Genomic DNA, 24,324 nt, shown 5'->3' with positions numbered 1-24,324 from the left:
AAAATACGCAATCTGATTGGACAAACGTGTTTACTGTCATCTGATTGGCCCAAAGTGTCACGCCCCTCCGTTCATGCTGCATCTGACAACTTCCGGTTACATTTGACAACAGCAATCGTATATTCACAGTCATGTCTCTCGGCAAAGCTGGCTGGACTTTGTTGAACCCCCTCCGGGGGGTTCTTCGGCCCTCGACCTCGGTCTTAAATCGGAGCTACGCGGCTGTTGCTGAAGCCAGAGCTGTATTAAACGGTGAACTCGAGTCGATTCGCGTGGCGGGGACGTGGAAAGCAGAGAGGATCATCACTTCCAAGCAGGGACCGCACATCAACGTGGACGGAAGCCGTGGCAGTGAGTGAAAACATCAAAACAATTGTTATAAATGTTGCTCCTTGCTCTAGTAAAATATGAGTTGAATATTCTCCTTGAGGGATTATGGAAATCTATTCTTAAGTAAACTCAAGAAGACAGTCTTATTTGTTTTTGGTATCATTAATTTGTGTGTTGTTTACATTATGAAGCTAGACTTCTGTGGTACAGGTCCAACCTGACTTATTTCTGTTTTTTTTTCTTACTTAGGCATTTTAAACTTCTGCGCCAACAACTATCTTGGACTATCCAGTCATCCAGAGGTGGTGCAAGCAGGGATTGATGCACTGAAAACATATGGCGCTGGATTGAGCTCGGTCAGATTCATCTGTGGTACTCAGGTACAGTGTCCAGAAAAATGCACTTAAAAAGTCAAATGTTTTCAATTTGGATTAATAAATGTGATTTACAGGATTTGCACAAAAACCTAGAGCAAAAGTTGGCAGAGTTTCACGAGAGGGAGGACTGCATCCTCTATGCCAGTTGTTTTGATGCCAACGCCGGACTATTTGAGGTGGGTCATCTCCAACAAGTGATACATGAAGGTGAACTAAAGCATTGGAATCCCTGTGTTAGGTTCTGCTTGGCCCAGATGATGCTGTGTTGTCGGATGAACTTAACCACGCCTCTATTATTGACGGGATCCGTCTGTGTCGTGCGAAAAGACTGCGCTACAAACATATGGACCTCAGTGATTTAGAAAACAAGCTCAAGGAGTCTCAGGTATGTGGGCTTCTTCTTGTTTGCACAGGTCTGAGATCTTCATGTACTCCATGTACAGCATTTCTGCTTCTCAGTCATGTCGTATGCGGCTGGTGGTGACAGATGGGGTCTTCTCAATGGATGGAGATGTGGCTCCGTTAACGGGAATCTGTGATCTGGCTGAGCAATACGGGGCCATGGTGTTCATCGATGAATGCCACGCCACTGGTTTCCTCGGGCCTCGTGGCAGGTGAGTAGAAAATTTAAAAAAGACACGCTTGAGGGTAGTTGAGAAGTTAAGGAAGCAAACTGGCCGGCTGTTTGTAATTTCTGATGCTTGCAATTAGTTTATATTTTAAGTTCATGTTGTGTTTATTTACAGAGGAACCGACGAGCTGTTGGGAGAGATGGACCGAGTTCATATCATAAACTCCACTCTGGGAAAAGCACTGGGAGGTGCAGCTGGTGCGTTTTTACTCATCAATATTTAAATCAAAATGGAAGTTCATTGCATTTGTATTCACGCAAGGAAAGTGGTTCAAAAATAGGAGCATGCTGAAAGATTTCAAAACGGGCGTAGTTGTGATACGGAAAATGATGTTTTCCTTCTCATCAGGTGGCTACACAGTGGGACCAAAGCCCCTCATTGATCTGCTGAGGCAGCGGTCTCGACCTTACCTCTTCTCCAACTCCCTCCCTCCACCTGTGGTGGGCTGCGCCACGCGGGCTGTCGAGCTGCTGCTCGCCTCCGATGAGATTGCACAAAGCATGACAGCCAAAACCATGAGGTAGCTATTTTATTGGATAGTGTTCATTATGTCAGCAAAACAAAAACATGGTCTCTATGCTACAGGTTTCGAAACAAGATGACGCAGGCTGGCTTCACCATCTCGGGTTCTGCTCACCCGATCTGTCCAGTGATGCTGGGTGATGCACGGCTTGCCTCTCTAATGGCAGATGACATGTTGAAGCTAGGTGAGATATAAATTAAATCTGTAAATTGTGCCTTGATTTAGCGATGAACTTGACTTGACTCTCTCCTCCACAGGAGTGTATGTGATTGGATTTTCCTTCCCAGTCGTACCAAAAGGCAAAGCCAGAATCCGTGTTCAGATTTCAGCCGCGCACACCGACGAAGACATTGATCACTGCGTCGACGCCTTTATTCAAACAGGCAGAAAGCATGGAGTTATTTCCTGAGAGAACATCGAAGAAATGACTTCTCAGAGAGCCAACCAATCAAGTGCTTCTTCAGATATCGTTGCCTTTTTCGTACGACGAATGATGGTGTTGATTTATATCTGGCAATGTTATGTATGATGGGTTTGACTGCCTAAGAGTGAAATAAAGTGAACGAATGTTTCAAATCTGTCATTTAATCTTTGGTTTTATTTTAATAGAGCTTTATTACTGGCTTACGGTTTAAAAACTAGTTTGTGTATGAGGCAAGACATTCAGAACCACTTAAAATAATCAAATAAGTCTTTACGAGGGGAAATATGTGCGTTTTATCAAATGAATCACTTTTATTGTAAAAAGTCCCCAAACAAACCATTAAATGGCTCATTTTAAAAGTTGCTGAATCTAACAACTTTAATGCAAGGGAGTAGCAAGATTTGCGTCACCACTGAAAGCCCGCTTGTTTGTACAAGTGAAGTGGACCGGAAACGTTTTCTGGCCAATTGCTGACTTTCATTTAGCGTGAGTGTTGAAATTCACCAATGATGTAAGAGCATTTTAGTGTAGGCGGGACTTCCGTTCAGAGGCGCAACCTTATGAGGCCTCCCCCCATGCGTTTTTGATTCACCGCTCTAGTCGCTATTACTATTCGGGTAAGAGTATTAAAATAAGTGATATTAATGAATGAAAGTTAACTAACTTGGGTACTGCTTTTCCACTTACATCCCTTTGTGTTCATTTTGTTTATAAACATAGAACTAACACGCTCTTTCTGCAATATTCGGCTAAGGGGTGAGCTTGTTAGCGTATTGTAGCCTAGCATTACAATTCGCCGCCCCAGTCAGTGTAAATGTGGCCTCACCGTTTTGCTAATGCCTTTGTCAAAAGTCCACCGCCGCTCTTTGTAAACGCAAGCTAAACAAAGATTTTCGTAGTGTGCAATTTAGCTTGTTAGCTTACCACGTTATCCATTGTTATGCAACACAATGGGAGGCTCAGCAACCTGCGAACTTGAAGTTCCTCAGGGTGGTGTTCATTGAATCATAACTGTATTCCCTTTATGTTAAAATACTTTATTTGGGTAACTAATGAGGTACCTGCGTACATTGATTTTTAATTTTAATTGTTTTTTAATTGAAGTTTGACCACGTAGTCCTATGCAATTGAGCATTCATTGTTTAAACAAGCTAACATGCTCCACACGTTCATATTTTCAATACGAACTGCATACAACCTAACTCAGAAGTTGACACAGATGAACTTCTCCCCATTGTATTCTCCTGACTGCATGGTAGACCTTACAAAAAACCAATTTTATTATTCTCATTGTTCTAGGTCCACAAGATGGCTGAGAACGACGTCGATAACGAGCTGCTCGACTACGAAGATGATGAAGAACCTCAAGGAGCACCCGAGAGTGGAGCCCCGGCCAACAAGAAGGAGGTGAAGGGATCCTACGTTTCAATCCACAGTTCCGGCTTCAGGGACTTCCTGCTCAAACCCGAGTTACTCCGTGCCATTATCGACTGTGGCTTTGAACATCCATCAGAAGGTGAAGCTGCTGTTGGATTCTGTTGGTGTCATCGAAAGTGTTGATCTAAATCTTTTTGTCTGTCTTGTCCAGTCCAGCACGAATGCATTCCACAAGCCATTTTAGGAATGGACATCCTTTGCCAAGCGAAATCAGGCATGGGCAAGACAGCCGTGTTTGTTTTGGCCACTCTTCAACAGCTTGAACCAGTCAATGGACAGGTTAGCAACTAACTTACCTTTTTTTTTGGGTGTAAAAATTGTGTATTACCTGTAGCATCAGTTGATCAAACCATATCTTTCTATCTGTCCTTCTAGGTAGCAGTATTAGTCATGTGTCACACGCGAGAACTGGCCTTTCAAATTAGCAAAGAATACGAGCGCTTCTCCAAGTACATGCCAACGGTCAAATCGGTAGTATTCTTCGGCGGGCTGCCCATCAAGAACGACGAGGACGTCCTGAAGAAGAACTGCCCCCATATAGTTGTCGGAACGCCCGGCCGCATCCTCGCTCTCGTCCGAAACAAAACGCTCAGTCTGAAGAACGTCAAGCATTTCATCCTGGATGAGTGTGACAAAATGTTGGAGCAGCTTGGTATGTTCTTTTAAAATATTTTTAGGTGGTTTTATACACAGTTGGTTAATGCGTCTCGGCCGTCTTTGTGCAGACATGAGGTGCGACGTACAAGACATCTTCAGAATCACGCCCCACGAGAAGCAGGTCATGATGTTTAGCGCCACGCTAAGCAAGGAAATCCGACCCGTTTGTCGCAAATTCATGCAGGATGTAAGTGAACCCCAACTGGCAATATTTTGCACCTCGCTTTTGAACACCTACCAGCGTATTCGTCTTGTGTTCAGCCCATGGAGGTATTTGTGGATGACGAGACCAAACTGACGCTGCACGGCCTGCAGCAGTACTACTGCAAGTTGAAAGACAGCGAGAAGAACCGCAAGCTATTTGATCTGCTCGACGTGTTGGAGTTCAACCAAGTGAGTCATGTCGTTTCTATAAAAGTTGGGCGGCTGGACCAAACTTTTTAATACCCTGTTCTGCCTGTAGGTGGTGATCTTTGTCAAGAGAATCCAGCGCTGCATTGCCTTGTCACAACTTCTGGTGGAGCAGAATTTCCCCGCTATTGCCATCCACAAAGGGATGGCCCAAGAGGAGAGGTGAGATTACCACATGTGTTCTTTTACGAACTGTGCTCTTTTGACCTCCCAAGTATGTTAATGCTGCATTTAGTGGCACCAGTTAGCTGGACACATAATTGCCTTCAAAGAGGCAAGCGCGCCAGTAATGCCGGTCGGTGGCAGCTGCACTGCTGATACTTTGCTCCTCTGCGCAGACTGTCTCGCTATCAGCAATTCAAAGACTTCCAAAGACGCATATTGGTGGCCACCAACCTCTTCGGCCGAGGGATGGACATCGAGCGAGTCAATATCGTCTTCAACTACGACATGCCAGAAGATTCAGACACGTATTTACACAGGGTAAGAATGCAAAAACTTTGTCATGATAAAATGATAAGAGTTCAACAAGCATCATCTCAAAAACAAAACCCAGTGGCCAGCGCAGGCCCACCACATCATTTTTTGTACTTCATCGAAAAGTACAAATTGTCTGACATAGCGTAAGCATTTCATCAATTGTTCAGGAAGTGAATTTTTACAGAATTGCAGCTCTGTCCATCAGTCAGAGACATAAACATGGCAATCATCGTAGCTCTGGAGTGCGCATTCAAAAGTCTCGAATCATTTTTTAAAAAGCGTCAATTAGCGTGAGTGCGGCTCGGTAAAAACGGATCAAGAGCAACTGCGGCTGTTCATTTTCGAGAGTCTACTGGACACTTTGGCCGAGTGGCATCGCTCCCCAGCTGAGCACCATAAGCCAAGGCAGCTAGCTGTTAGCCACTTGCTGCTAACATCAGCTACTCACAAGAAGTGCTGTTTCAAGTCCGCACTTCTGCTATTAGCTGGCTAGGTAAGTGGATCAGTTGCTTGTGTATTTTGCCAACTCTGCTGTTTGTAAATGTTATTACGAAAGGTGTCACGTTCTAGACACTTTAATGGCCTAAATGCGGCGTCCACTTTAAGCCATTAAATGAAGTCCTTTTTGTTTTTTTATACAATGAATACATTGATCACTTGTAAATTGAGATGCCACTATATATGGTTTCGCGTGTTTGCAATAAAGGTCGGGCTGATTTTTTTTTTGCTGATGTTTTCTCTTAAAATCAGAATTTTTCTCCTCCCTGAAAATCGGTTAACTTTCGCTGATGTTTTTTTTTCTTTGTAATGTTAGATTAGAGCAGTGCTTCTCAAATAGTGGGGCGCGCCCCCCAAGGGGGGCGCGGTGCTATTCCTGGGGGGGCGCGTGTGACCCTGGGGAACAGGCTTTTTTTTTGGCAGTACTAGAATAAAGTGTAATTGCGCGTTTACTACAGCAGGGGGCAGTGGCGCTCTCATTGTTACTTCTGTCACGTTTGCGACAAGCAACATTTTACGACTTACAAGACAAGTTAGGATAGTCACGGTGGGGAGGGGGGGCGCGAATAGTTTTCTTCTTGCCAGGGGGGGGCGTAACAGAAAATAATTGAGAAGCACTGGATTAGAGTAAAGGACTACGTTTTGTGTAATAGTTGAATAATTTGCCTGCAATTCATATATTTGTTGTTAGCCTTGGGGGCTCAAAATAATATAATAATGAATCATCCATGCATTCTTTGCTTTCCCCAGGTTGCCCGTGCTGGCAGGTTTGGCACCAAAGGCCTGGCTATAACCTTTGTGTCAGACGAAACCGACGCCAAGACACTGAACGACGTGCAGGACCGTTTTGAGGTCAACGTGGCCGAGCTGCCCGATGAAATCGACATCTCCTCTTACAGTAAGCCCCGGGCGGCGTTTTCTAATAGCCCTGTCGTCGGACCCATCTGCATGATTTTGATTTAGCTAGATTCCTGTCCCTTTCGTGTAAATCACCTGTAATTTATCTTGTGTGGAGTCTGGTGTCGGGATCAAGCGCAAAGATAATCGGTGTCATTTAGTCGTTTTGGCAACTTGGGGAAAACAGTTGGTGCTGCTGCTATGCGACTACAGGGTCCATGAAATTGAAATGGCTTTTATGTCTTTCACCTGTTGTACTTGGTACTTTCAGCTGTTGCCCTTTGGGAGTTTTGACATACATGTCTCTCTCCTTTTTTTTTTCCACTTTAGTTGAGCAGTCCAGATGAATCCCCCCCCCCCCCCCCCCCTTCAGTTTGGCAAACATGGCCTCTCCGTGGATCACATCTTGTGCTTGGATTTAGACTTACTTTGTTGTTTGTTTGAAAGCTCCCAGTTGTTCCCTCACAAAATTTATTTTTAGCATCAGTTTTGGGAATATGCTATATGATTGGTTTTATTTGTAATTTTTACATTGTTTTCAGTGGAATTAAACTTTTTGTACAAATCAATTTCACTTTTGTCTCGTCATGTTGAATCACAGATTAATCTTGACATTGTTGTGGGTAAAAAGGTGTGAATGCGACCCGTTAAATCCTAACGCTGACTAATTAAAATAAGATACAAGTGTACGTATGAAGTGTTTGCTATCAAACCCCTTTAAAACAATTGCGAGGCAATCTTTCGACCAACAATAATTGACTGTAGAAATCTTTAATGGAATATACAATTACAATCATGCTGTAATTATTACAGATGGAATCTAATGTACATTCATAGATTTACAATCCTCAACATTTGCACTGAGATGCATGTAAAGGATCCGAACTCAGACGTATTCAGTGCTAAAATATACGTGGACTATCATTTTAAAAGGCTTGGCCCATATAACAGCCTGGACATTGCTGCTCTAGTATGTCCCTATAAAAAAAACAAAAAACTAAAGGTATAGTTCCAGAGCATCTATGTAGGCAAACAGCACAGGAAAAATGACATTTGACTAAAAAAAGCTTGTATGGAGAAAAAAAAAAAAAAAGTTTGTCACTATGGCACAACAGAATTATTTCAATAGGATGTTCCTCATACTTTCAAATATGTTTTTGCTTAAAGTGTGTGACTGTATCAGAACAAGTTCCAAAAACGTTTGCGAACCAAAATACTTTTCTGACAACAGTCCCTTCGTTGACTCCACTTTTCAAAAACAGCAAGAAGCATGACCAACGGTTTGAGTTCATGACTCAAGCTGCTTGATGACAGGCCCTTTTTCAGTTCCGCCCTCTCGTCCCAAATGATAGGTTTACGCACACTTTGGGATTTTTTATTTTTATAGTAACCCGGCCAGCGAGGGATTTAGCTCTCGCTGCTCCACAAAGTCAGGATTGTAATTTGCGCAGAATCTGGCAGTGGACTTCCTGGAGCCAGATTCCCAGGCTTGTTCCGCCGGTGCTTGCTAAATGCCTCAGCTTCTTGAGGAGACAAAGCAGGGGATGAGTCCAGCTGTATAAACAATTTTGACATGCATTTCAAACCTCAACACATCATGTCCCCCCCCCCCCAATGTAATCTTTATCATCCATCAGCAATGTGACTGATGTCAATCTGTGGAAACTCTCCTCCAATGGCTGTTTTGTCCCTCGGATGCTCCAAACTTGTGTGCGAAACCCCCAACAATAAATACGAATGAATAAATACCAAGTAAGGTCACGGGGCCAAGTGCGTGTCAGAATGACAATGTCATCGTGAGGCCTTTAGGTCAAGTACGCTCCACCTCTACATTTCTGTACCATTCAACCACTTTCATAACTTGTGTCACATGACCAACCAAATGAAACAGCAATAGTTATGTATTCATGCGTCAGCTATTTACATGGCCTTCCCCAGCAAATAAAAGTCTCAGAGTTCAAGGGGGGGTTCCTGGAGAAACAAAAAAACTCCCCAGCAAGGCCATAAAAACTACATTAAAGCAGAGGTGATCTGGTGAAGATCACTCAAAATTCTTCCTGTACTTGACACCCAAACTTTGCAAAAGATAACATTAGCACACGATTTGCATCTTACTCATAGATACATTAAGAACAGCTATTCTACAGGGTGTGTGAAAAGTCACTCGCTATTGTATAATATTTGTAAATTATTTATAAATCATATTTTTCAGAATTTTTCTCAATTTGAGAATTTATGTTTGTTTTTTTTGTTTGTTCCTTAATGCAGTGTTTCCCGACCATAATTGAGCCAAAGCACATATTTAGAAATTTGGTTTTCATTAGAAAAAAAACAAATCTCACAGCAACCAATTTTGTGCATTAACAGAAAATGAGGAAAAAAATATACAAATTAAATTTAGAACAAACATACAAAAATACAATAAATAAATCATTCACAAATATTTCAAAATAGCAAGTAACTTTTAACCCTTTGTAATGTGGATTGCAGGCACGTGCACAGGCATTTTTTTGTTCCCAGGTGCTTACTCTTCACCAAATATATTCATGCAAAAAAAAAAAAGACAGTAGAACATTTAACATCTGTATTAAATTCTGTCAACACAATCAACACATTCAACTATTTACAAAGGAGGTGAATGGAAGCTACAGTAGATATAAAAAGTCTACACACAAATGGAAGGGAGGGGCTCAATTCTCGCAAGAACTGAGATAAATACCCGTCTGATATCAAAACACTTTTGAGAAGAATAGATGAGGGTATTTTTTTTCCCCCCCCCTTTTTAAAGGTTGACTTATGGAGAAAAAAAATGGTCTCCAGGCAAATGGCACTTTTCTCATCCAGGGCAAAATGGAGCATCATTTAGGGCTCTGTGCACGTGCCTGGGGGGGACTAAACAGGGTCAATGTTTTTTTTATTTGTCGTTGTTTATATATAGGAATGTAGATTCTTGGGATCTAGTCGACAAACTAGTCAATAAACTTATGTGTGTCTCCGTAGAGCCAGAGCTGCGGCGGCATGGCCGCCTCGTTGAGATGATTGCACTCGTCGCTGCATTTGCACGACTGGATGAACATGACGGCTCTCGTGAAGCGTTCGCCGTCGGGGCAGGCGAAAGTAACGCTGGAGGTGCGCGTACGACGAGGTGAGCAGCAACGGCCGTCTCTGCACACTCCGCAGTAGTTGGGTCTGTGTAGGCGAGTGCTCCTGCAGCCGGCGTAGGATAGGCGGTGTGGCTCGGGTGCCTTGTGTGTTCGAGAGCACTTCCTCCCTTTCTGTAAAATATCATTTTGTGTTAGTCATTTTTTCCTGTTATTAGAAGTATAAAACAAGTCAGAATTAATGCACGAGTCAAGGGACCGTGAAAACAGAGGTCAGAATACCGTGCGGGTTAAGAGCATGCCGGTAAAATAACAAATTGACGCTGATGCACATCTTAACACCCACGACAGCTCTGCAAACATGGCGTGAAACAGGTGCGGAACAATACATCGGCCTTCTGAGTGCTTCGAGTCGGCAGGTGTTGTGTAGGAAATGTGAGGGAGCAACCGAGTGGGTGACTCAAGTGCTCTTTAAATCACACGGCAAAGTGCAAGTTTAATAACAAACCCCCGCAAACAAAGAGGGAAAAGTTTTCAGTCTGTTCAAGTGCTCTAAAATATTTTTCCGTAAGGGATAAATGTGTTTCGCAACTGTTTGTGTTCAAATATGCAATGTTGATAGGTTCGAAAACTGTGATTTGCCTTGTTAGCCGTTAGCATGTCAGTGGCATTTTCCATTGTTTACCGTTAAGCTCACGCTTAAGGCAACATTGGTTGTCTCGAGTACACAAATTGTAATTCTCTTTGTTTTATGTTTAATTTAACAGTAAACTACCAATAGGGGTGGCATTAAGCATTCACAATTTGACAAACTACTGAGTTGATTTGAGATTTTGAACTCAACCCAAGCAACACTTCACCCTTGACCCCTTCTTGAGCATGTTCCTCACCTTGGCCGGGATCGCCATGGAGCTGCACGGCCGTACGTTGCACAGACGGCTTTCCTTGACCAGCTTACAGCGAGCGTTTTCGTTGGTAACGCGTGAGGAAATGCCCATCCCGCAGCTACGGGAACACTGGGACCAGGAAGTAGTCTGGACCACGCAGCGATCTCCCAATTGCCTCCACGCTACGAGACAAAAACGGTCAGACGCTTGGAGGATGAGACGTAAGCTCAGTGAATGTTAAATTAGGAGTTGAAGCGGCGGAGGAGGAATGAGAAGCAAATGGAGATGCAAAGCACACTGGCCTCATTCAGTGAACAGGCAACACATAGAGAGGGTGATTACAGAGAGGGAAGGCTGGGTGACAGGGGTATGTGCTGTGTGAGACCTGTGTATGTGTGAGAGAGAACCTCTGGTGTGCAGGGAGCCAGTGGAAAACAAGCCACATGTAAATGCTGACACATACACACACAGCCAAATGCTCACAGTGGGGGCATTTGTGCGTCAGAGGAGCCAAAATGGCTAAAGCACAAACAGCACCCGGATAACACAACTGCTACGTACCGGCTAGGTGCTTGTGGCCACGCGGCTTGTCCCATTTGCGGCTAACCTCCATTAGCTCGTTTCCCAGGGTGTCCATCTCGTTTTTGGGTTTGTACGGGTAGAGCTTCTGGTGAGGTTTTGCGTAGGGGTAGGGGATGAAGGGGTACGGCGGGTAAGCCGGAGGTTGAGGTCGGCGGTGCACCGGCGGCATGACGCTTGTTCCTTTGTGGCAGTCGATGCTGAGGCAGCACTGGCCCGGCACCTTGATCAAGTGCGGGGCAGGGCAGGAAGGTGATGCCAGGGGCACGTGGCTGGGGCAAAGGGGCACGCAACCCACTGCCCCGTCGATGCAGGTGCACTGGTGCTTGCAGCCAGCTCGGAAATTCTCGCCGTTTTGATAGATGCGCCCGTTGTATTCGCAGGAGCGGCCCTCTGCCTTTGCTGGAAATGGGAAAGATGAGTGGATTCGATTCAAAATGAGAGCGCCATCTTTAGTAAGTGCGCACCAAGTGAGGACAGACACACTATCTCCTAATTTGTGAACCAAATTCTATTCTTAGCCCTGAAAGGAATTTTGTTTACAATGTCCGTTCCTCTTCACTCTTTCAGTGGGACTCCCCCGTACAACACCCCGGATACCCCCCTATATATATATATAGAAACACCCCCAAATAAACACACACGTATAAAAATACCACTCTGTGTGTGTGCGTGTTTGTGTTTCATGAGGCTGTTTGTGTACACACTGAACTACTTATATAAATCCCGGACTTGGCCGGTTTTCAGTGTGCTGCTCATGAAGGTGCTCTGTTTTTCAAAGGTGGCTCTGGCTTCAAACCTCAAGCCTCCTATCAAAGAGAAACTCCAGCCGTTTGGCTCGGGAGCCAGATTCCCCTCCCTGAAGTTACACATTCCCTTACACAACCCTGAAGTCAGAGCCAATCTGGGCCCGATCTAAAGCCAAAACCGCTCTCCGCAGTGGCCGTTAAACCGCTTCTCGGGTACCCACCCCTGCAGATGCCATAGGTACGGCCAACATCATTGCCATAGTTGCACTCCAGGCCTTTATGGTGGTCGCAGGGATGTCCTTCATGGCAGTCCTGGTTCAGCTGTGCGGCGCACACTTTGCAGCAACCGCATCCATCCGGGACAGAACTGACCCCCGGGGGACAGGACGGCGGTCCGGCCGGACACTCGCACATCACCGGACACTCTGCAGTCACCTATATGCAAAAAAAAAAAAGGGGATGAACTCGTTTTCAAAACTGTTTCCAGGCAATGAGGAGATACATTAGAAGCTCTCAGGACAATAGATAGACTCATGTTACACACATCATCGAAATTCCTCAAAGTGTACAAGACTAAGCATTGGCTGAATACCCAGCTCTGTCCGGAGCTCGGCAGGGATATCTGTAACCCTCTGTCGCCTTCCGCCCGGCATTTGGTGGCTCATCGTGGATGAAAGCGATGTTCTCTGACCCCTGTACACCCCCACCACCTCACTGCTGCTCCATCTTTTTTTATATATACGTAAATATTATATATATATATATATTTTTTTTTTTATTGCCACCCCTTAGGGACATTTCTGTGTTATACAAGTCAGATTTATTTTAATATACACCAAATGATATAATATGTCATATCATATATATATATATGATAATAAGTCAATACGTAAATTGTGGACACGATGTAGCTTCCGGCGTCCGGCCTCTGTTTTGCAAACTATACGTCAGTCAGGTGATGCATAAACGATTATTATAGCTGCTCGATTTGATTGTCCCAGTTCCGAAAAAGCAAAATAAAGATAGAACAACAAACGGGACAAAATAATAAAGCTCACACACTTACCAAAGCGACTGCAACCGTTTGCATGACAGCAAGGAACAGCAGTATCCCCATGCTGTCAGCTGATTCACATAGAAGACGACAAGCAGGACTTGTTAGAAAAGAATAAATCCTCTTCCGCTTTAGCAATAGCGTTTGTCCTCAAAAGATTTAAATTCCCTTAACAGTCACGAAACATCCTCCATCACATGTTAAATGTCATCGAGCAACGTTTCAAGGGAAGGTTTTATATGAGCGCGGTGTTTTTTTTTTTAATAGTAGCCACGCCCACTGCTGCTCCGCTAACCAATTAGCATAGAGCCGCGCTCGAAAGCGTCAAAGCCAGACGTGCACCGGACTGAAAGGGGGCACGGCCATGCATGAATGCGGTCATTCATAAAATTCAGAATTACTACATTCCAAAGACGACCCGGCCTTTGGGTGTTTATTTATTATCAAGTAGCAATAATATTTTTACTGCTTTAATGTTCTTTTCACACGCATAGCTTCTGGCCGCCTGATGTTTTCGTCACATGACATGACATGAAGACAGTATAGGATAGTCATAAAAATAAAAATCTATTAACTCCCTATATCCTGTTGTAAGGCCGTCAACATGCCTTATCGGAACTCACGGGTTCCCAGGCTCTCTCACTCTCTGTTTCTCTCTCTCGCTCATGTTTTAGTTCATATAGTCAGTGGTTTCTTTTAGAGTTGAGAGAGGACCTGCCTGGATAATCTCGCTGTCATCTTGTCAGGAAGTATGCTCCAACTCAGCCAACAGCAAACTGAGACGTGCGCTCCATCGTCCTAACCGGTGTTGTTGTTGATGTCCTTTTGCCGCTTCTGTAAACGTTGGCTGAAGAGTTTCTGTGATTTCTGCCAAAAGGAAATGAACGCACCTTCTTCTTACAGTATAAACATGAACATTTGCAGTATATGACATACTTGTATGTACGTGCACATACTGCAAACAAACTCACATCAACTTGTCATGTTTACAACATATAGGTAAATATTATCGAATGGGTGTTGATTTATCAACATGACAGTTGAATAATAAAGCTAAAATCATTTTATATCATGTTATAGTGGTAAAATTCCAATAGTTCTCAACCAGGTGGTGGGGGAAAAAAAAAATACTTACGGAACTTCCAAATCCGACAAAAGTCTCACAATTGTAAACTTTCTGAGAAAATATTTGTAGTACAAGTCATAAGAAATATTTTCCAGTTTATTAGAAATGAAATCTAGTTCACATAAATGTTAATATATGCATTTTGTAACTATACACTGAGCAAAATGAGCCTGATGTGCTGACATAGACACACACAAGAGGCTTATAGAGTTCAACATTTTGCATTGGCCAAGCCTCCTGCCTCTTCCCACACAATCCATCTCTCTCTGTTACTGCTCGGAGGTGATGTAACAGGCCCGTGTAAACAAGCCCAATGCGTCAAGAGAAAATGCAGGTAGTGAAACTAAACGAGGCTCACAACGGACACACACACACTAAACAGCATTTTTGCCGCCCATATTTCTACGTAATGTCAGTGCACTCTTCAAAGGCTTATTCCATCACAGACATAATAAACAAACCTAGTGAATTTCCAAACACACACCAAAGGAGAGGTAGTCATTTTCCCTCGGGGATACCAACAGCACTGAACTCGCTCTCTGTGTGCTGACCTTTTCGATTCGAAACTGACAGCAGTCATCAAAATGTGTAATGGTCAAAGTGACACAAGTTTGCTTTACGAGCTGACTGAAAAGTCTTCTGGGCAGAACTCAGGCGGTCACAGTGGAAGAGTTCATGGGAAGTTGTCGGAAAAGTTGGGCGATGGCAGGGGAGAGGAAGCCTTCAAAACAAGCTTCAAAGGTGTGCGTGAAGTGATGGGAAGATGTATGTATACGTTGAGGGAGGTGTGAATCATATGCCAGAGGCTAAGGAAGTGTTAGCAGCCGCTAGAAATGGGTAGCAGAGTGAGGTCAGTTGAATAAAGCAGTCCATTTGACAATTTTGGAGTCATTTGCACAAGTAGCACAATGACATTGTGTACTGTGTATGGAAAATTGAAAGCCCAAGATTTTCTTTGTAATATGTTATGTGCAGCCCAAGTAGTTGTAAAAGCGATTGTGATTAATGTTTTGCTTATGGAATATGAATTAAACGAGCAAAATCCAATTGTTTTTATTCGTCTCCGGGGGCAGCCATTTTGTCACTTGCTGTCGACTGAAAATGACCTCATAGTTGGCAACCAATCATGGCGCACCAGTTTTCTGAATCTGGGCCGTGATTGGTTGTGAGCTGGCAACTGTGATGTCATTATCAGGCAACACCAAGTGGCAAAATGGCCGCCACCTAAAACGGATAAAATCTGGTAAATATTGATGCCTAACTTATATTCCACAAATGCCATATTAATCAATATGCCATGTGGGGACACACACAACATGTAAAAAAAAATTGAGTTAACTTCCCCTTTAAGCACTGAAACAGATGGTTTCTTATCTGACTCATATCCCATCAATCTATTTTAAGCAGCTTAATTTGTGCAGTAAAACATTGCCGGAGCCACAAGCCTCATTTGGGGAATTTTTAAGTCCCCACATTAAAATACAGTAGAGTTGCAGGCTCCATGAAAATCATATTATTGCAAGTCCCTTGTGTGACAACATGGCTACATTTAAACCTCCCGTTTTTCTCCTCAATGTCCATCTTTCCGACAGTGACCTCACAGATATGTTGCAACTTTTCCCGTGGTAAAAAGTACCATGACATAACCTAAAAGAGGCCACTAAGTGGACAACATGTTCCAAAACAGAAAGAAATGAAATAGAAAAACAAGCAAATAGAAAGGATTTGTGGTGAATTAACTTGTATTTTATTTTTAAACCAAGAACAGGAACTTTAATGTTGACTCCCCAAACACTGGAACACATAAGAGTAAAGTCAGGAAAATAAGACGATGCAGCTGACAGGTGTGTCATGTACACGTGTCTCCATTTAAGCACCTTTCAAAAACTTTTCTTTCAACATGTGCACTCGCTTGCTTCAATGGCTGCCCAGTCATCTTCGGGTAAGTGATGTTTACACTATATCTCTGCAGACATACGCTTAACCCCAAATGAAAGAAGAGAAAATCATTCATTTGAATCTTTAATGGTGCATTCCTGTTTTCCCACATGGATGTATAAATACGTCCCATGAGCACATTGCATGTAGGGTAATTGATACTAACCATGACATGGTATACCAAAAAGAATAAGATGACATCTCAATTACAGACCAGATTGAATGAGAAGAATCCCAAATGGGGGGGAAAAAATGATAAGTGCAAGCATTACGGATAAATACGTCATCAACTGTAATCCTCTTGGTTGTTATTATATAGAAAATTTGTGCCTTGTGATAGGAGTGACCCGACTTGCAAATTCATCAAGGATGCTACTTTTTTTTTTCTTTGACTTGAGCAAATATTTGCAGGGTTGCAGTGAACTGAAGTCAACATTTCATGCTGTTTAAAATGCCCCTTCCAGTTACAATTTAATGTCAAAGTAAATATGAATAGGATCTCACATTATGTATTAAAAGCAAAAACACTTTGCTTTCAAGCCAGCTAGTTTAATGCTAGCACCCAAAAGGGAACACCATAAATGAGCTAAACAATAGCGTCTTTACAGAACAGATATTTGAAGTCTAATGGTGCAGCAACACATGTAGACTGACAATACAAGAATACTCACAAGCATATATTCTTTATCCTCTGTAAACAACTAGTATTGCAGATTACTCAGTCACTTGGAGTAGAGTGAAATATTTCTTCATTTGGCTGCAGGATTGTATCATACTGCCCCCTTGTGGCCAAGTTATGCGCACTAGAAGTTTTGTTTAAAACAATTTCTGCCACATTTTAAAAAGCTGTTATCTGTTAGGGAACACAGTACACCTTGAATTGCGTCACAAGGCATAATTATTTTGACTTTTGAACTTAATTGGTTGCGTGACCAGAGAGGTCAACCTTTGCACACACTCTCGACGGGGTCAGAGGAAACTGGGTCACCTATACCTGCTAGTAAGTGAGTGTGTCATCCTAATGTGAGTCCACCCCGCAAAGTACCAAGGTCACACTCCCCTCCCCTACCAACACCCGTCCCTCCTCCCTCACTTTGAGTCTTCGCCCTCCCCTCACCTCCAAGGTGTCACAGAGAGCACCCTTGTTCGAGCCCTCTCCAGCTTTCCAGTGGGACCCTCAAAAATCCCAGATATCCCTGCAATTTCCGGTGCAATGTTTATTTGGGGGTGGACAGAGGGGTGGGCGAGATACCTTGAAAAAAGAGCCCCACTCACAAACTGCGTTTGAGGGTAAACATGTGCAGGATGGCTATGTGAGGCCAGCGGTGAGATGGACTGAGGCTTGTGTGTTCTGGTGCTGGACACACCGATCCCACCTCAGCCAGCACATAGAGCACACCTCTGTTCAGACCCCAACCGCCACAGTCTAATAAACACCTAGCCCCCCCACCACCACCACCACCACCTCCACTTTAGACAGCGTCCTCTGTTGGAAAAGTAATGCCATAACATTGAAGTAAAGTAGGTTATAAACAACCATCTGCTTGAAATTACCCGAAGAAAATAATTATGCAGTGTCAGCATGCCATGACCAAAACGTGATACAAATATTAAAGTATGACAAAATACACTTGCTGCTCATGAAATAGGCGATGTACTTAAGATGATCACACACTAAGAAATCTTCACTTACAATCCTGTGGTAGTAAGCAAAGAGACAAGATGGGGGGCATTTTCAGGAAGCAGGTGGGCTACATGTAAGAGAGAATTCAGTCAACAGATGGGTTCTGGGAAAGTTCTGTCTCTGTTGTGGCCTGCCGCTTGGATACAAATATCCTTTGCATGTTATTTGTAGTGATGTAAGTCCAAATACTTACCGTCTGCCACGCCCCTCAGTCAATGCTCGCAATAAATATTTATCTTTACCTGCACAGTGCATCCTCTTCCTTCTTTTGCTCTGGCTTTTTTTTTTTTTTTTAAATTCTTTGATGTCTGAAGTACAGTCAGAAGTTTGTATTCCTTGCGGCTGTCTGCCATTGGTTATTTTAAAAGGTCAGACAGTTCATATTTGTCCCGCTGTGCATTTGAACTTTGAAACTTGTTGACCTTGGTCCTAAAAATGCAATATTTGATATCTTTGTATGAGAAATCCACATTAAGGTCTACACAAATGAGACAAAGATAGAATCAAGTTAAAACGCCACCATCGAGAAGAAGAAGAAGACCTATAACTTTTTTCTTTTCCTTTTTTTACTATTATTTTTCTTTCCTTTTTTGTGCATTCAATGATTTGACCGTCGAGTCTGGACATATTTTTTTAAGTGCTCTAGATGAGTTGATTAGATGATGACTTAAGCCACTTAACAGCTTTTACGTGTATGCCATTCTTTGCTTGACCACAAGGGGGCAGTAATGACAACATTGTGTAAATGAGAGGCGTTAAAAGGCCCCTCGACAAAAGGTACACCGGAAGTACCTCTTTGGTCCTTGAGTTCATCCGCACCGATAGAGAAGGAGCAAGGTAAAAAATGTCAACTACTTTACTTTTATTAGACTGCCATTGTGTGAATGCGACGTTTTTATCGTGTCTGTAAACCAAGGTCGGAATGTTGTTTTTATTTTATTCGTTCTATATTCCGGTTTGAGGAAGCTGGGTAGGTTTTGGGCAAGGAGGAGGGCGAAGAGGGCAAAGTCATATGTAACGCTTCATAATGGGGGAAGGAATGGATTTGCTGTTGTTAATATAATTACACGCAAAGCACTTTTGAAGAGAATGGCAGAGAATAATTTACTCAACCAAAATTTGGGGATTCAATTTGTATTGAGATTGCGTGGTTAAAACCTGAAATGCTAAGACTTCGTGGGTATTATTTGTATGCTTCGTTTTTTATGGACAAAATCTCATATTGTAGCAATTTAGGGAATGGGAAAAGTTCAGTCAAAGTTCTGAATGAGTAAAATATTGTGGAAGTTGGAATAGTTTGGATTGGTCAATAATGTAGAAGGAGCAAAGAGTCAATTGACAGATCACCTCATTTTCTACTTTATTTCTGGAAACTCTCTAATAATGTCTTATATCATGTTCTCAGATGGCTCACAGGTTGCTAGTGCGCAGGATTTGGACCCTCTCAGCAAAAGACATCCGCCGCCTCCCAGCGTCCTCCTCTGCTGTCGTCTCCGCTTCCTTTTCCTCCTCCCTGCAGCCATCCTCAGCCCGGGTCTCCTTCCTCTCCCCCACACATGCTCTGCCTCGCAGTCTTCCTCACACATCCCGTCGTCAGGTCTCCTTCAATGTGCAGGATAATGAAGATTTTACAGAGAGGGTCATCAACAGTGAGCTGCCAGTGCTGATTGACTTCCATGCTCAGTGAGTAAGCACAGTGCAGATAATTTGTCATTCTTTAGGGATTAAATTATGCAACACAATGATAACAGTTTATTTGAAGTAACACTGTCATTTTGAATGAGACCTTTTCTGTATTTTTATGACACTTTATGACAAGCATCTTCAGTATTTGGTAGAACAACCTGTTGCTAATGATCCTCTGCAGCTTAAAAAAAATAATACAATTTTTGTTTGCTTCCAGGTGGTGCGGTCCTTGTAAAATCCTTGGACCGAGGTTGGAGAAGGCTATCGCAAAACAAAAAGGCCGTGTCGCCATGGCAAAAGTCGACATTGACGATCACACAGACCTGGCTATTGAATATGGGGTGAGATTAACACTGGTGAATTGGTTAAAGTGAGAAAAAGTCCTCTCCCACAATGTTCCTAATTGGATCTGCTGCAAAATAGTTACTTCAATCCCGTACGCCCAATCTACATTCTTCAATTTGTTTAATGCCACTCCCAGTCAAACAATTGTCCTGCTATCTTAATGCTAATGCAAATTAGCATCTGTTGAGGTGTTTTAATTGCATTGAACCTCTTAGGTATCTGCAGTTCCAACGGTCATTGCCATGAAAGGAGGCGATGTCGTCGACCAGTTTGTGGGGATCAAAGATGATGAGGAACTGGACTCGTTTGTCAGCAAGATCATTGGGAAGTAAAGCAGCTTTCCCAGGCCTGTCACTTTGCCACCATCCCAGTGCCGTACTGGATTTTGAGTCTGTTGAGCGGCAAAACATCAGCCAAGCTGAATCCATGCTCACACCCATCACTAGATTGCCTGCTTTCGCTGCGTCCTGTCTCGTCTCTTTCACTGTTTATGGTTCTAGTAATGGGTGTGGGCCTCCATCGACCTTGGAAGTAAACGCTGTACGCCTCTCTCAAGCACTTGGTATCACTATTGACGGCTCCAACAGCTTTATTCAGATCTTTAGAAGAGATCTATTGTAGGGGGGGGGGGGGGGGGGAATACGCCACAGTAGTACTTTTATGTTGTGTACTGTGAGGGATGAACATTTAAAGTTTTAGTAACGGTCAAGAGGAGTCAACCTGAGAGCTGATTGGGCTCATGTTCGTGTTACCTGTAGTTTCTGCTTTTGTCCACCCGGGGGTAGCATTTCTCTCATTTCGCTCTAACACAACCGGTTTACACCAATGAGCCTAGAAGTGTAATTTAATAGAAATTGTTTGTGCTTGTGCACCTTTGGGCCCAGACTGTGAAACTTGCAACAAGCAGAAAAGACAATTTGATTTTTTTTATTACTGAAATGAATGGTATGCTGCAAACGTGATCAAGTGAAGTAATAAAGAAATCAAAGTATGTCTAGTGTGAAGTGACATATTTTCTATTTAGAGACAAACGTGGATGATGAAAATTGATTGAATCGAGTCTTTAAAATGGAATTTCATACCTTAGCATTATGAAATGTGTGAGAAATTCAGAATATCTTCATTGTGGTTATGGATGGAGGCCAAATGGATGCTTTACACAGGCTAGAATAACATTATCAGCCTGTATTCTAAATGTTTCCAAATACAACCCAGGCAGGGTCACTCTTCATTTGATCTGTTCATGAATCATGATCCCAAACCAAAAAAAAATCCCCTCATTCGTCACTACCCTCCAGGCCAACCATCCTTTCATTAGCGCCCGCAGTTGACATAATGCTTATCAAACGGCGACTTTACTCTTTTCCCCTTTTGATGAGATCACTCCAAGGATGTGTGCGTGCAGAGCCGTTCAGTAGCACCCACAAAAAGATTTCATCAGGGGAATTCCATTGGCATTACATTAACATGTCGGGCCCGAAACCGATGAAGGTCCAGATGTACGGTTGCAGCACGCTTTGATCAAGACATTCCTAACATACTTTTTGGATGTCTAGAACAGAATGACAGCATCTGTTAATGATGTACCATCAGTAAACACTGCCTTAACACACACACACAGGTCAGGGGGTCATCTTATGTCTGCCTTTTGGAGAAGAACAGAGAAATGAGACAAGCTCCAAAGGTCGAAGCATGTAACTCGACACGTCTTCCGGCAAACACAATAGACCACACCTCCATCCTCACGCCAATGTCTGTGTGTGTGTTACTCAACCCTCTCTTGTGACCATATAAGGCAAAAAAAAAGTCATGCGGGAGCTGCCGCTGCTGCTGCTGGTGGTCAAACTCCAGACAGGCAGAGCTGTAGAATTCTTCTATGACTCCTCGGATTTGTTTGCCTTTCTCGAGAATTGAAACAATTAGTGTTCGATGGAAATATAATCTAAGATTACGAGGCCAACTGCCACTTTTCTTTGTGTGTGATTGTTGGAGAAGTTTTGTGTTGTGTTGGACGGAATAGCCTGGAACAACAAAAACTTGGCTAGGCCCTTGACAATTTTAGTGTTTACAGTAAATTCATTGCTGTATTTATATTTCAAATACAACGCTGACCTCAAACGTTCGGGTCTCTACTTAGTATTTCCTGCCATTTCTTTCTGGTTCCACTATATTTTTCCCATGCTACAAAAAAAAATGCTCATTTTAAACTTTAGCATGATGGTCTAATAACAGACGATGATAAATGAGCAAGGAGACATTTGAACAAAAGGGGGGAAGCTGTCTACATTTCCTTCACTTAACATTCCTGACTGACTTTTGCTAGTCGACGTGTGTTATCACTCCTTCCTGTTTACTGATTACCAAAGAACAGGAAGACAATGAAGGAAGGACAATTCATCGGTGTTCCCTGTCATTTGTTTGACTGTTCCTGTTACAGTTTGTATGGAAGAAATAGAAATGTAGTTTTAGAATGAATGGCATTGCGTTGTCTTCTTGCGTGTGTGTTGAATTTTTTTTCATTGTAGGTCAGGTGTGAGGGCACATTTTGACAATCTGGGTCAGACGAGCGAGCGTTTAAGTTGACGGGTGAGGCCGCAGTTATGTTTGCCGGTTTGCGCAACCCGATGAGAGTCAATAAAAGACGTGGCAAAAAAAAAAAAAGTGTGGCTCTGCAAAATTTGGATTGACAGAAGTATAAATTCCTCAACATGTTTAATATGGCCAGCTATTGATTCTTTGATGAATCAGCATTTTCCCGTCCACTGATTGGTCGCTTAGCGCAACAAATCTTCCAGCCAACTTCGACTAGCAAAACACGATGGTAGCAATCTGCACAAATGAATACAATTATTGATAAGCATCTCGGGTGATTTTTTAAAAATGTGTGTTTTTGTCTCAATTACTCAATTTGCAGATGGCACGACACATTTGTGTGCTATTATCTGGCATTTTTGTATAGTGATGATTTCTCTAAGTGCAACAGGATGGCAGTGAAGCGTAAATGGCAGCACACACATGCAGTGATTTAACATGCGAGCCGGCAAACGTGTTGACGCTGAATGGGTCCCTTTCTCCTTGACTGCAGGATATAACAGCTTGACACACCCTGAATGACAGACACACCCTGCTGCTAGTACAAACGAAAGCAGGCACACGCAAGACTGGGTCACTGTGGAAAGGAGGAGGAGGAAAGAGATGGTGAGGTCAGATGCATGTCTCCATATTTGGTCATCCCATGCCTTCATCTTCATCCTGCATTGGGGTGCCCAGAAGTATTTTGCCACTTTTGCTATTGTGCAAGTAACGTGTGCTTGTGACTGTCAGGATGATTACGCAAATGTTTGTGGGGGAGCATGTGCTGAGGAAGTCGATTCTTTTAATACAAATGATTTGTATGTTTGACTTCATTATGTGTTGGGGAAATTGTTTTTGACAACACAGATGTCCGTTTTTAACTCTGGCCAGACTTTCACTCAGCCTTGGAGAAGATTTGTTGAGTTTTCAAACTAGCTTCCATGTCAAGGTTGCTCATTCTGTTTTCTTCCACTACTCCTCACTTGCCCATTTTTCTATCTGGTCAAGCTCAAGTAATATAACAAGCTAACCTTTTTGACCCCCCCCAGCTGACCTGTCAAATACTTCCCACCCATCCCGACGAAGAGCAGAGAGAGATTTATAGATTTTTCCACACAGACCAGGCAAATGTTCCGTGTTGTAGCTACTGCGCACACATGAGATGCTCTGGAACTAAACATATATGAAAACTCAGACACATTCCTCCCCATAATGACACATAGCAAACGTAAATCGCACATTATTCCGAAAAGGTGATTTTTGCCAGGAAATGCCGGCCATACCTCAGATTCCACCTCAAACATAATATGACAGCATAATAGACTATAGAGTAGCCATGTGTTAAATAATGCCATCTATTGATGCAATAGTCACAACATGTTGTTCATTCCAGGATGTTGCAACAGCATCATCTGGTTTGCATTTGGATTCGACTTCTAAAAGTTGTTTATTCAAAAACCATTACCTTTGTACAGTTATCCCTCTTTGATCCAAGTTCTCACATGTCCCTAACTGTAACTTTAATTATTCCCCAACAATGTGTTGATTCATTAATCTTTGTTTCACAATGTGCAAGCAAACTCTCTTTTCCCCCCCACTGTTAATGTCTCCCTGCTGGTTGTGGCATTTATATTGGCATCGGGCCCACAGTTCTACTTGGCCCAGTCTAGGCCCGAGAGAATATCTGAGGTAAACAAGTTTACGTTCAACTGGTCCATCTATTGTAAACTAGTACAAGCATTACTTCTTTCTTCTTTTAGCCATGTGTTGCTTTCTGAATCCATTCTTCCATTAGATTCAAATGTTTTATTCAGTTATTGAGTTGTTTGTCAAATGTTTTAACACGGATCCACCTGCGCAAGCAGGCAAGTCATTGCATTATCCGGTGTTTTGGAAGAGAACAAAGAAACCACAATCAGGTCAGGCAATCTTATT

General features: G+C 42.9%; 4 protein-coding genes across 5 annotated transcripts; 3 read left to right on the top strand and 1 right to left on the bottom strand.

The window, feature by feature from the left end:
- The first annotated feature begins 76 nt into the window (after positions 1 to 76).
- Positions 77 to 2,450, top strand: gcat (glycine C-acetyltransferase). The gene is made up of 9 exons (XM_061304075.1): positions 77 to 351; positions 580 to 710; positions 782 to 883; positions 946 to 1,092; positions 1,167 to 1,321; positions 1,454 to 1,536; positions 1,688 to 1,859; positions 1,925 to 2,046; positions 2,120 to 2,450. The coding sequence occupies exons 1-9, from the start codon at positions 132 to 134 to the stop codon at positions 2,269 to 2,271; spliced, it is 1,284 nt and encodes a 427-aa protein (XP_061160059.1). The 5' UTR covers positions 77 to 131; the 3' UTR covers positions 2,272 to 2,450.
- Positions 2,451 to 2,800: 350 nt separating this feature from the next.
- Positions 2,801 to 7,235, top strand: LOC133170603 (ATP-dependent RNA helicase DDX39A). 2 transcript variants are annotated; one of them, XM_061303655.1, is made up of 10 exons: positions 2,801 to 2,903; positions 3,586 to 3,802; positions 3,875 to 4,002; positions 4,099 to 4,375; positions 4,449 to 4,567; positions 4,642 to 4,773; positions 4,844 to 4,953; positions 5,130 to 5,274; positions 6,520 to 6,667; positions 6,997 to 7,235. In XM_061303655.1, exons 2-10 carry the CDS (start codon positions 3,595 to 3,597, stop codon positions 7,011 to 7,013), a joined length of 1,284 nt encoding a protein of 427 aa, XP_061159639.1. In that variant the 5' UTR covers positions 2,801 to 2,903; positions 3,586 to 3,594; the 3' UTR covers positions 7,014 to 7,235. The 2 variants fall into 2 exon arrangements, with proteins under 2 accessions (XP_061159639.1, XP_061159638.1); XM_061303654.1 differs by lacking the exon at positions 6,997 to 7,235 and having other exon boundaries at positions 6,520 to 6,902.
- Positions 7,236 to 7,421: 186 nt separating this feature from the next.
- On the bottom strand, positions 7,422 to 13,265 carry LOC133170604 (CCN family member 1-like). Its single transcript, XM_061303656.1, has 5 exons — positions 13,049 to 13,265; positions 12,204 to 12,417; positions 11,216 to 11,635; positions 10,658 to 10,836; positions 7,422 to 9,941 (listed from the first exon to the last, which is right to left on the bottom strand). The coding sequence occupies exons 1-5, from the start codon at positions 13,097 to 13,099 to the stop codon at positions 9,636 to 9,638; spliced, it is 1,170 nt and encodes a 389-aa protein (XP_061159640.1). The 5' UTR covers positions 13,100 to 13,265; the 3' UTR covers positions 7,422 to 9,635.
- Positions 13,266 to 18,505: 5,240 nt separating this feature from the next.
- Positions 18,506 to 20,174, top strand: txn2 (thioredoxin 2). The gene is made up of 4 exons (XM_061304060.1): positions 18,506 to 18,621; positions 19,190 to 19,467; positions 19,688 to 19,811; positions 20,031 to 20,174. Exons 2-4 carry the CDS (start codon positions 19,190 to 19,192, stop codon positions 20,145 to 20,147), a joined length of 519 nt encoding a protein of 172 aa, XP_061160044.1. The 5' UTR covers positions 18,506 to 18,621; the 3' UTR covers positions 20,148 to 20,174.
- The last annotated feature ends 4,150 nt before the right edge of the window (positions 20,175 to 24,324 follow it).

The sequence above is a fragment of the Syngnathus typhle genome, linkage group LG17 (genome assembly GCF_033458585.1).
Source record: "Syngnathus typhle isolate RoL2023-S1 ecotype Sweden linkage group LG17, RoL_Styp_1.0, whole genome shotgun sequence".
Taxonomy (NCBI): domain Eukaryota; kingdom Metazoa; phylum Chordata; class Actinopteri; order Syngnathiformes; family Syngnathidae; genus Syngnathus; species Syngnathus typhle.
Note: the sequence above shows the minus strand (reverse complement) of the source record. Positions and strands in the feature narration are given on the sequence as shown.

Coding starts and splice junctions, on each gene's coding strand:
- LOC133170604 (XM_061303656.1), bottom strand. CDS start 13,099: ATGGGGATACTGCTGTTCCTTGCTGTCATGCAAACGGTTGCAGTCGCT. Junction 12,418..13,048: donor AAACGGTTGCAGTCGCTTTG/GTAAGTGTGTGA, acceptor TTTTGCATATAG/GTGACTGCAGAGTGTCCGGT. Junction 11,636..12,203: donor TACCTATGGCATCTGCAGGG/GTGGGTACCCGA, acceptor TCCCATTTCCAG/CAAAGGCAGAGGGCCGCTCC.
- txn2 (XM_061304060.1), top strand. CDS start 19,190: ATGGCTCACAGGTTGCTAGTGCGCAGGATTTGGACCCTCTCAGCAAAA. Junction 19,468..19,687: donor CTGATTGACTTCCATGCTCA/GTGAGTAAGCAC, acceptor GTTTGCTTCCAG/GTGGTGCGGTCCTTGTAAAA. Junction 19,812..20,030: donor ACCTGGCTATTGAATATGGG/GTGAGATTAACA, acceptor TGAACCTCTTAG/GTATCTGCAGTTCCAACGGT.
- gcat (XM_061304075.1), top strand. CDS start 132: ATGTCTCTCGGCAAAGCTGGCTGGACTTTGTTGAACCCCCTCCGGGGG. Junction 1,093..1,166: donor ACAAGCTCAAGGAGTCTCAG/GTATGTGGGCTT, acceptor TCTGCTTCTCAG/TCATGTCGTATGCGGCTGGT. Junction 2,047..2,119: donor AGATGACATGTTGAAGCTAG/GTGAGATATAAA, acceptor TCTCCTCCACAG/GAGTGTATGTGATTGGATTT.
- LOC133170603 (XM_061303654.1), top strand. CDS start 3,595: ATGGCTGAGAACGACGTCGATAACGAGCTGCTCGACTACGAAGATGAT. Junction 3,803..3,874: donor CTTTGAACATCCATCAGAAG/GTGAAGCTGCTG, acceptor TGTCTTGTCCAG/TCCAGCACGAATGCATTCCA. Junction 4,774..4,843: donor ACGTGTTGGAGTTCAACCAA/GTGAGTCATGTC, acceptor TTCTGCCTGTAG/GTGGTGATCTTTGTCAAGAG.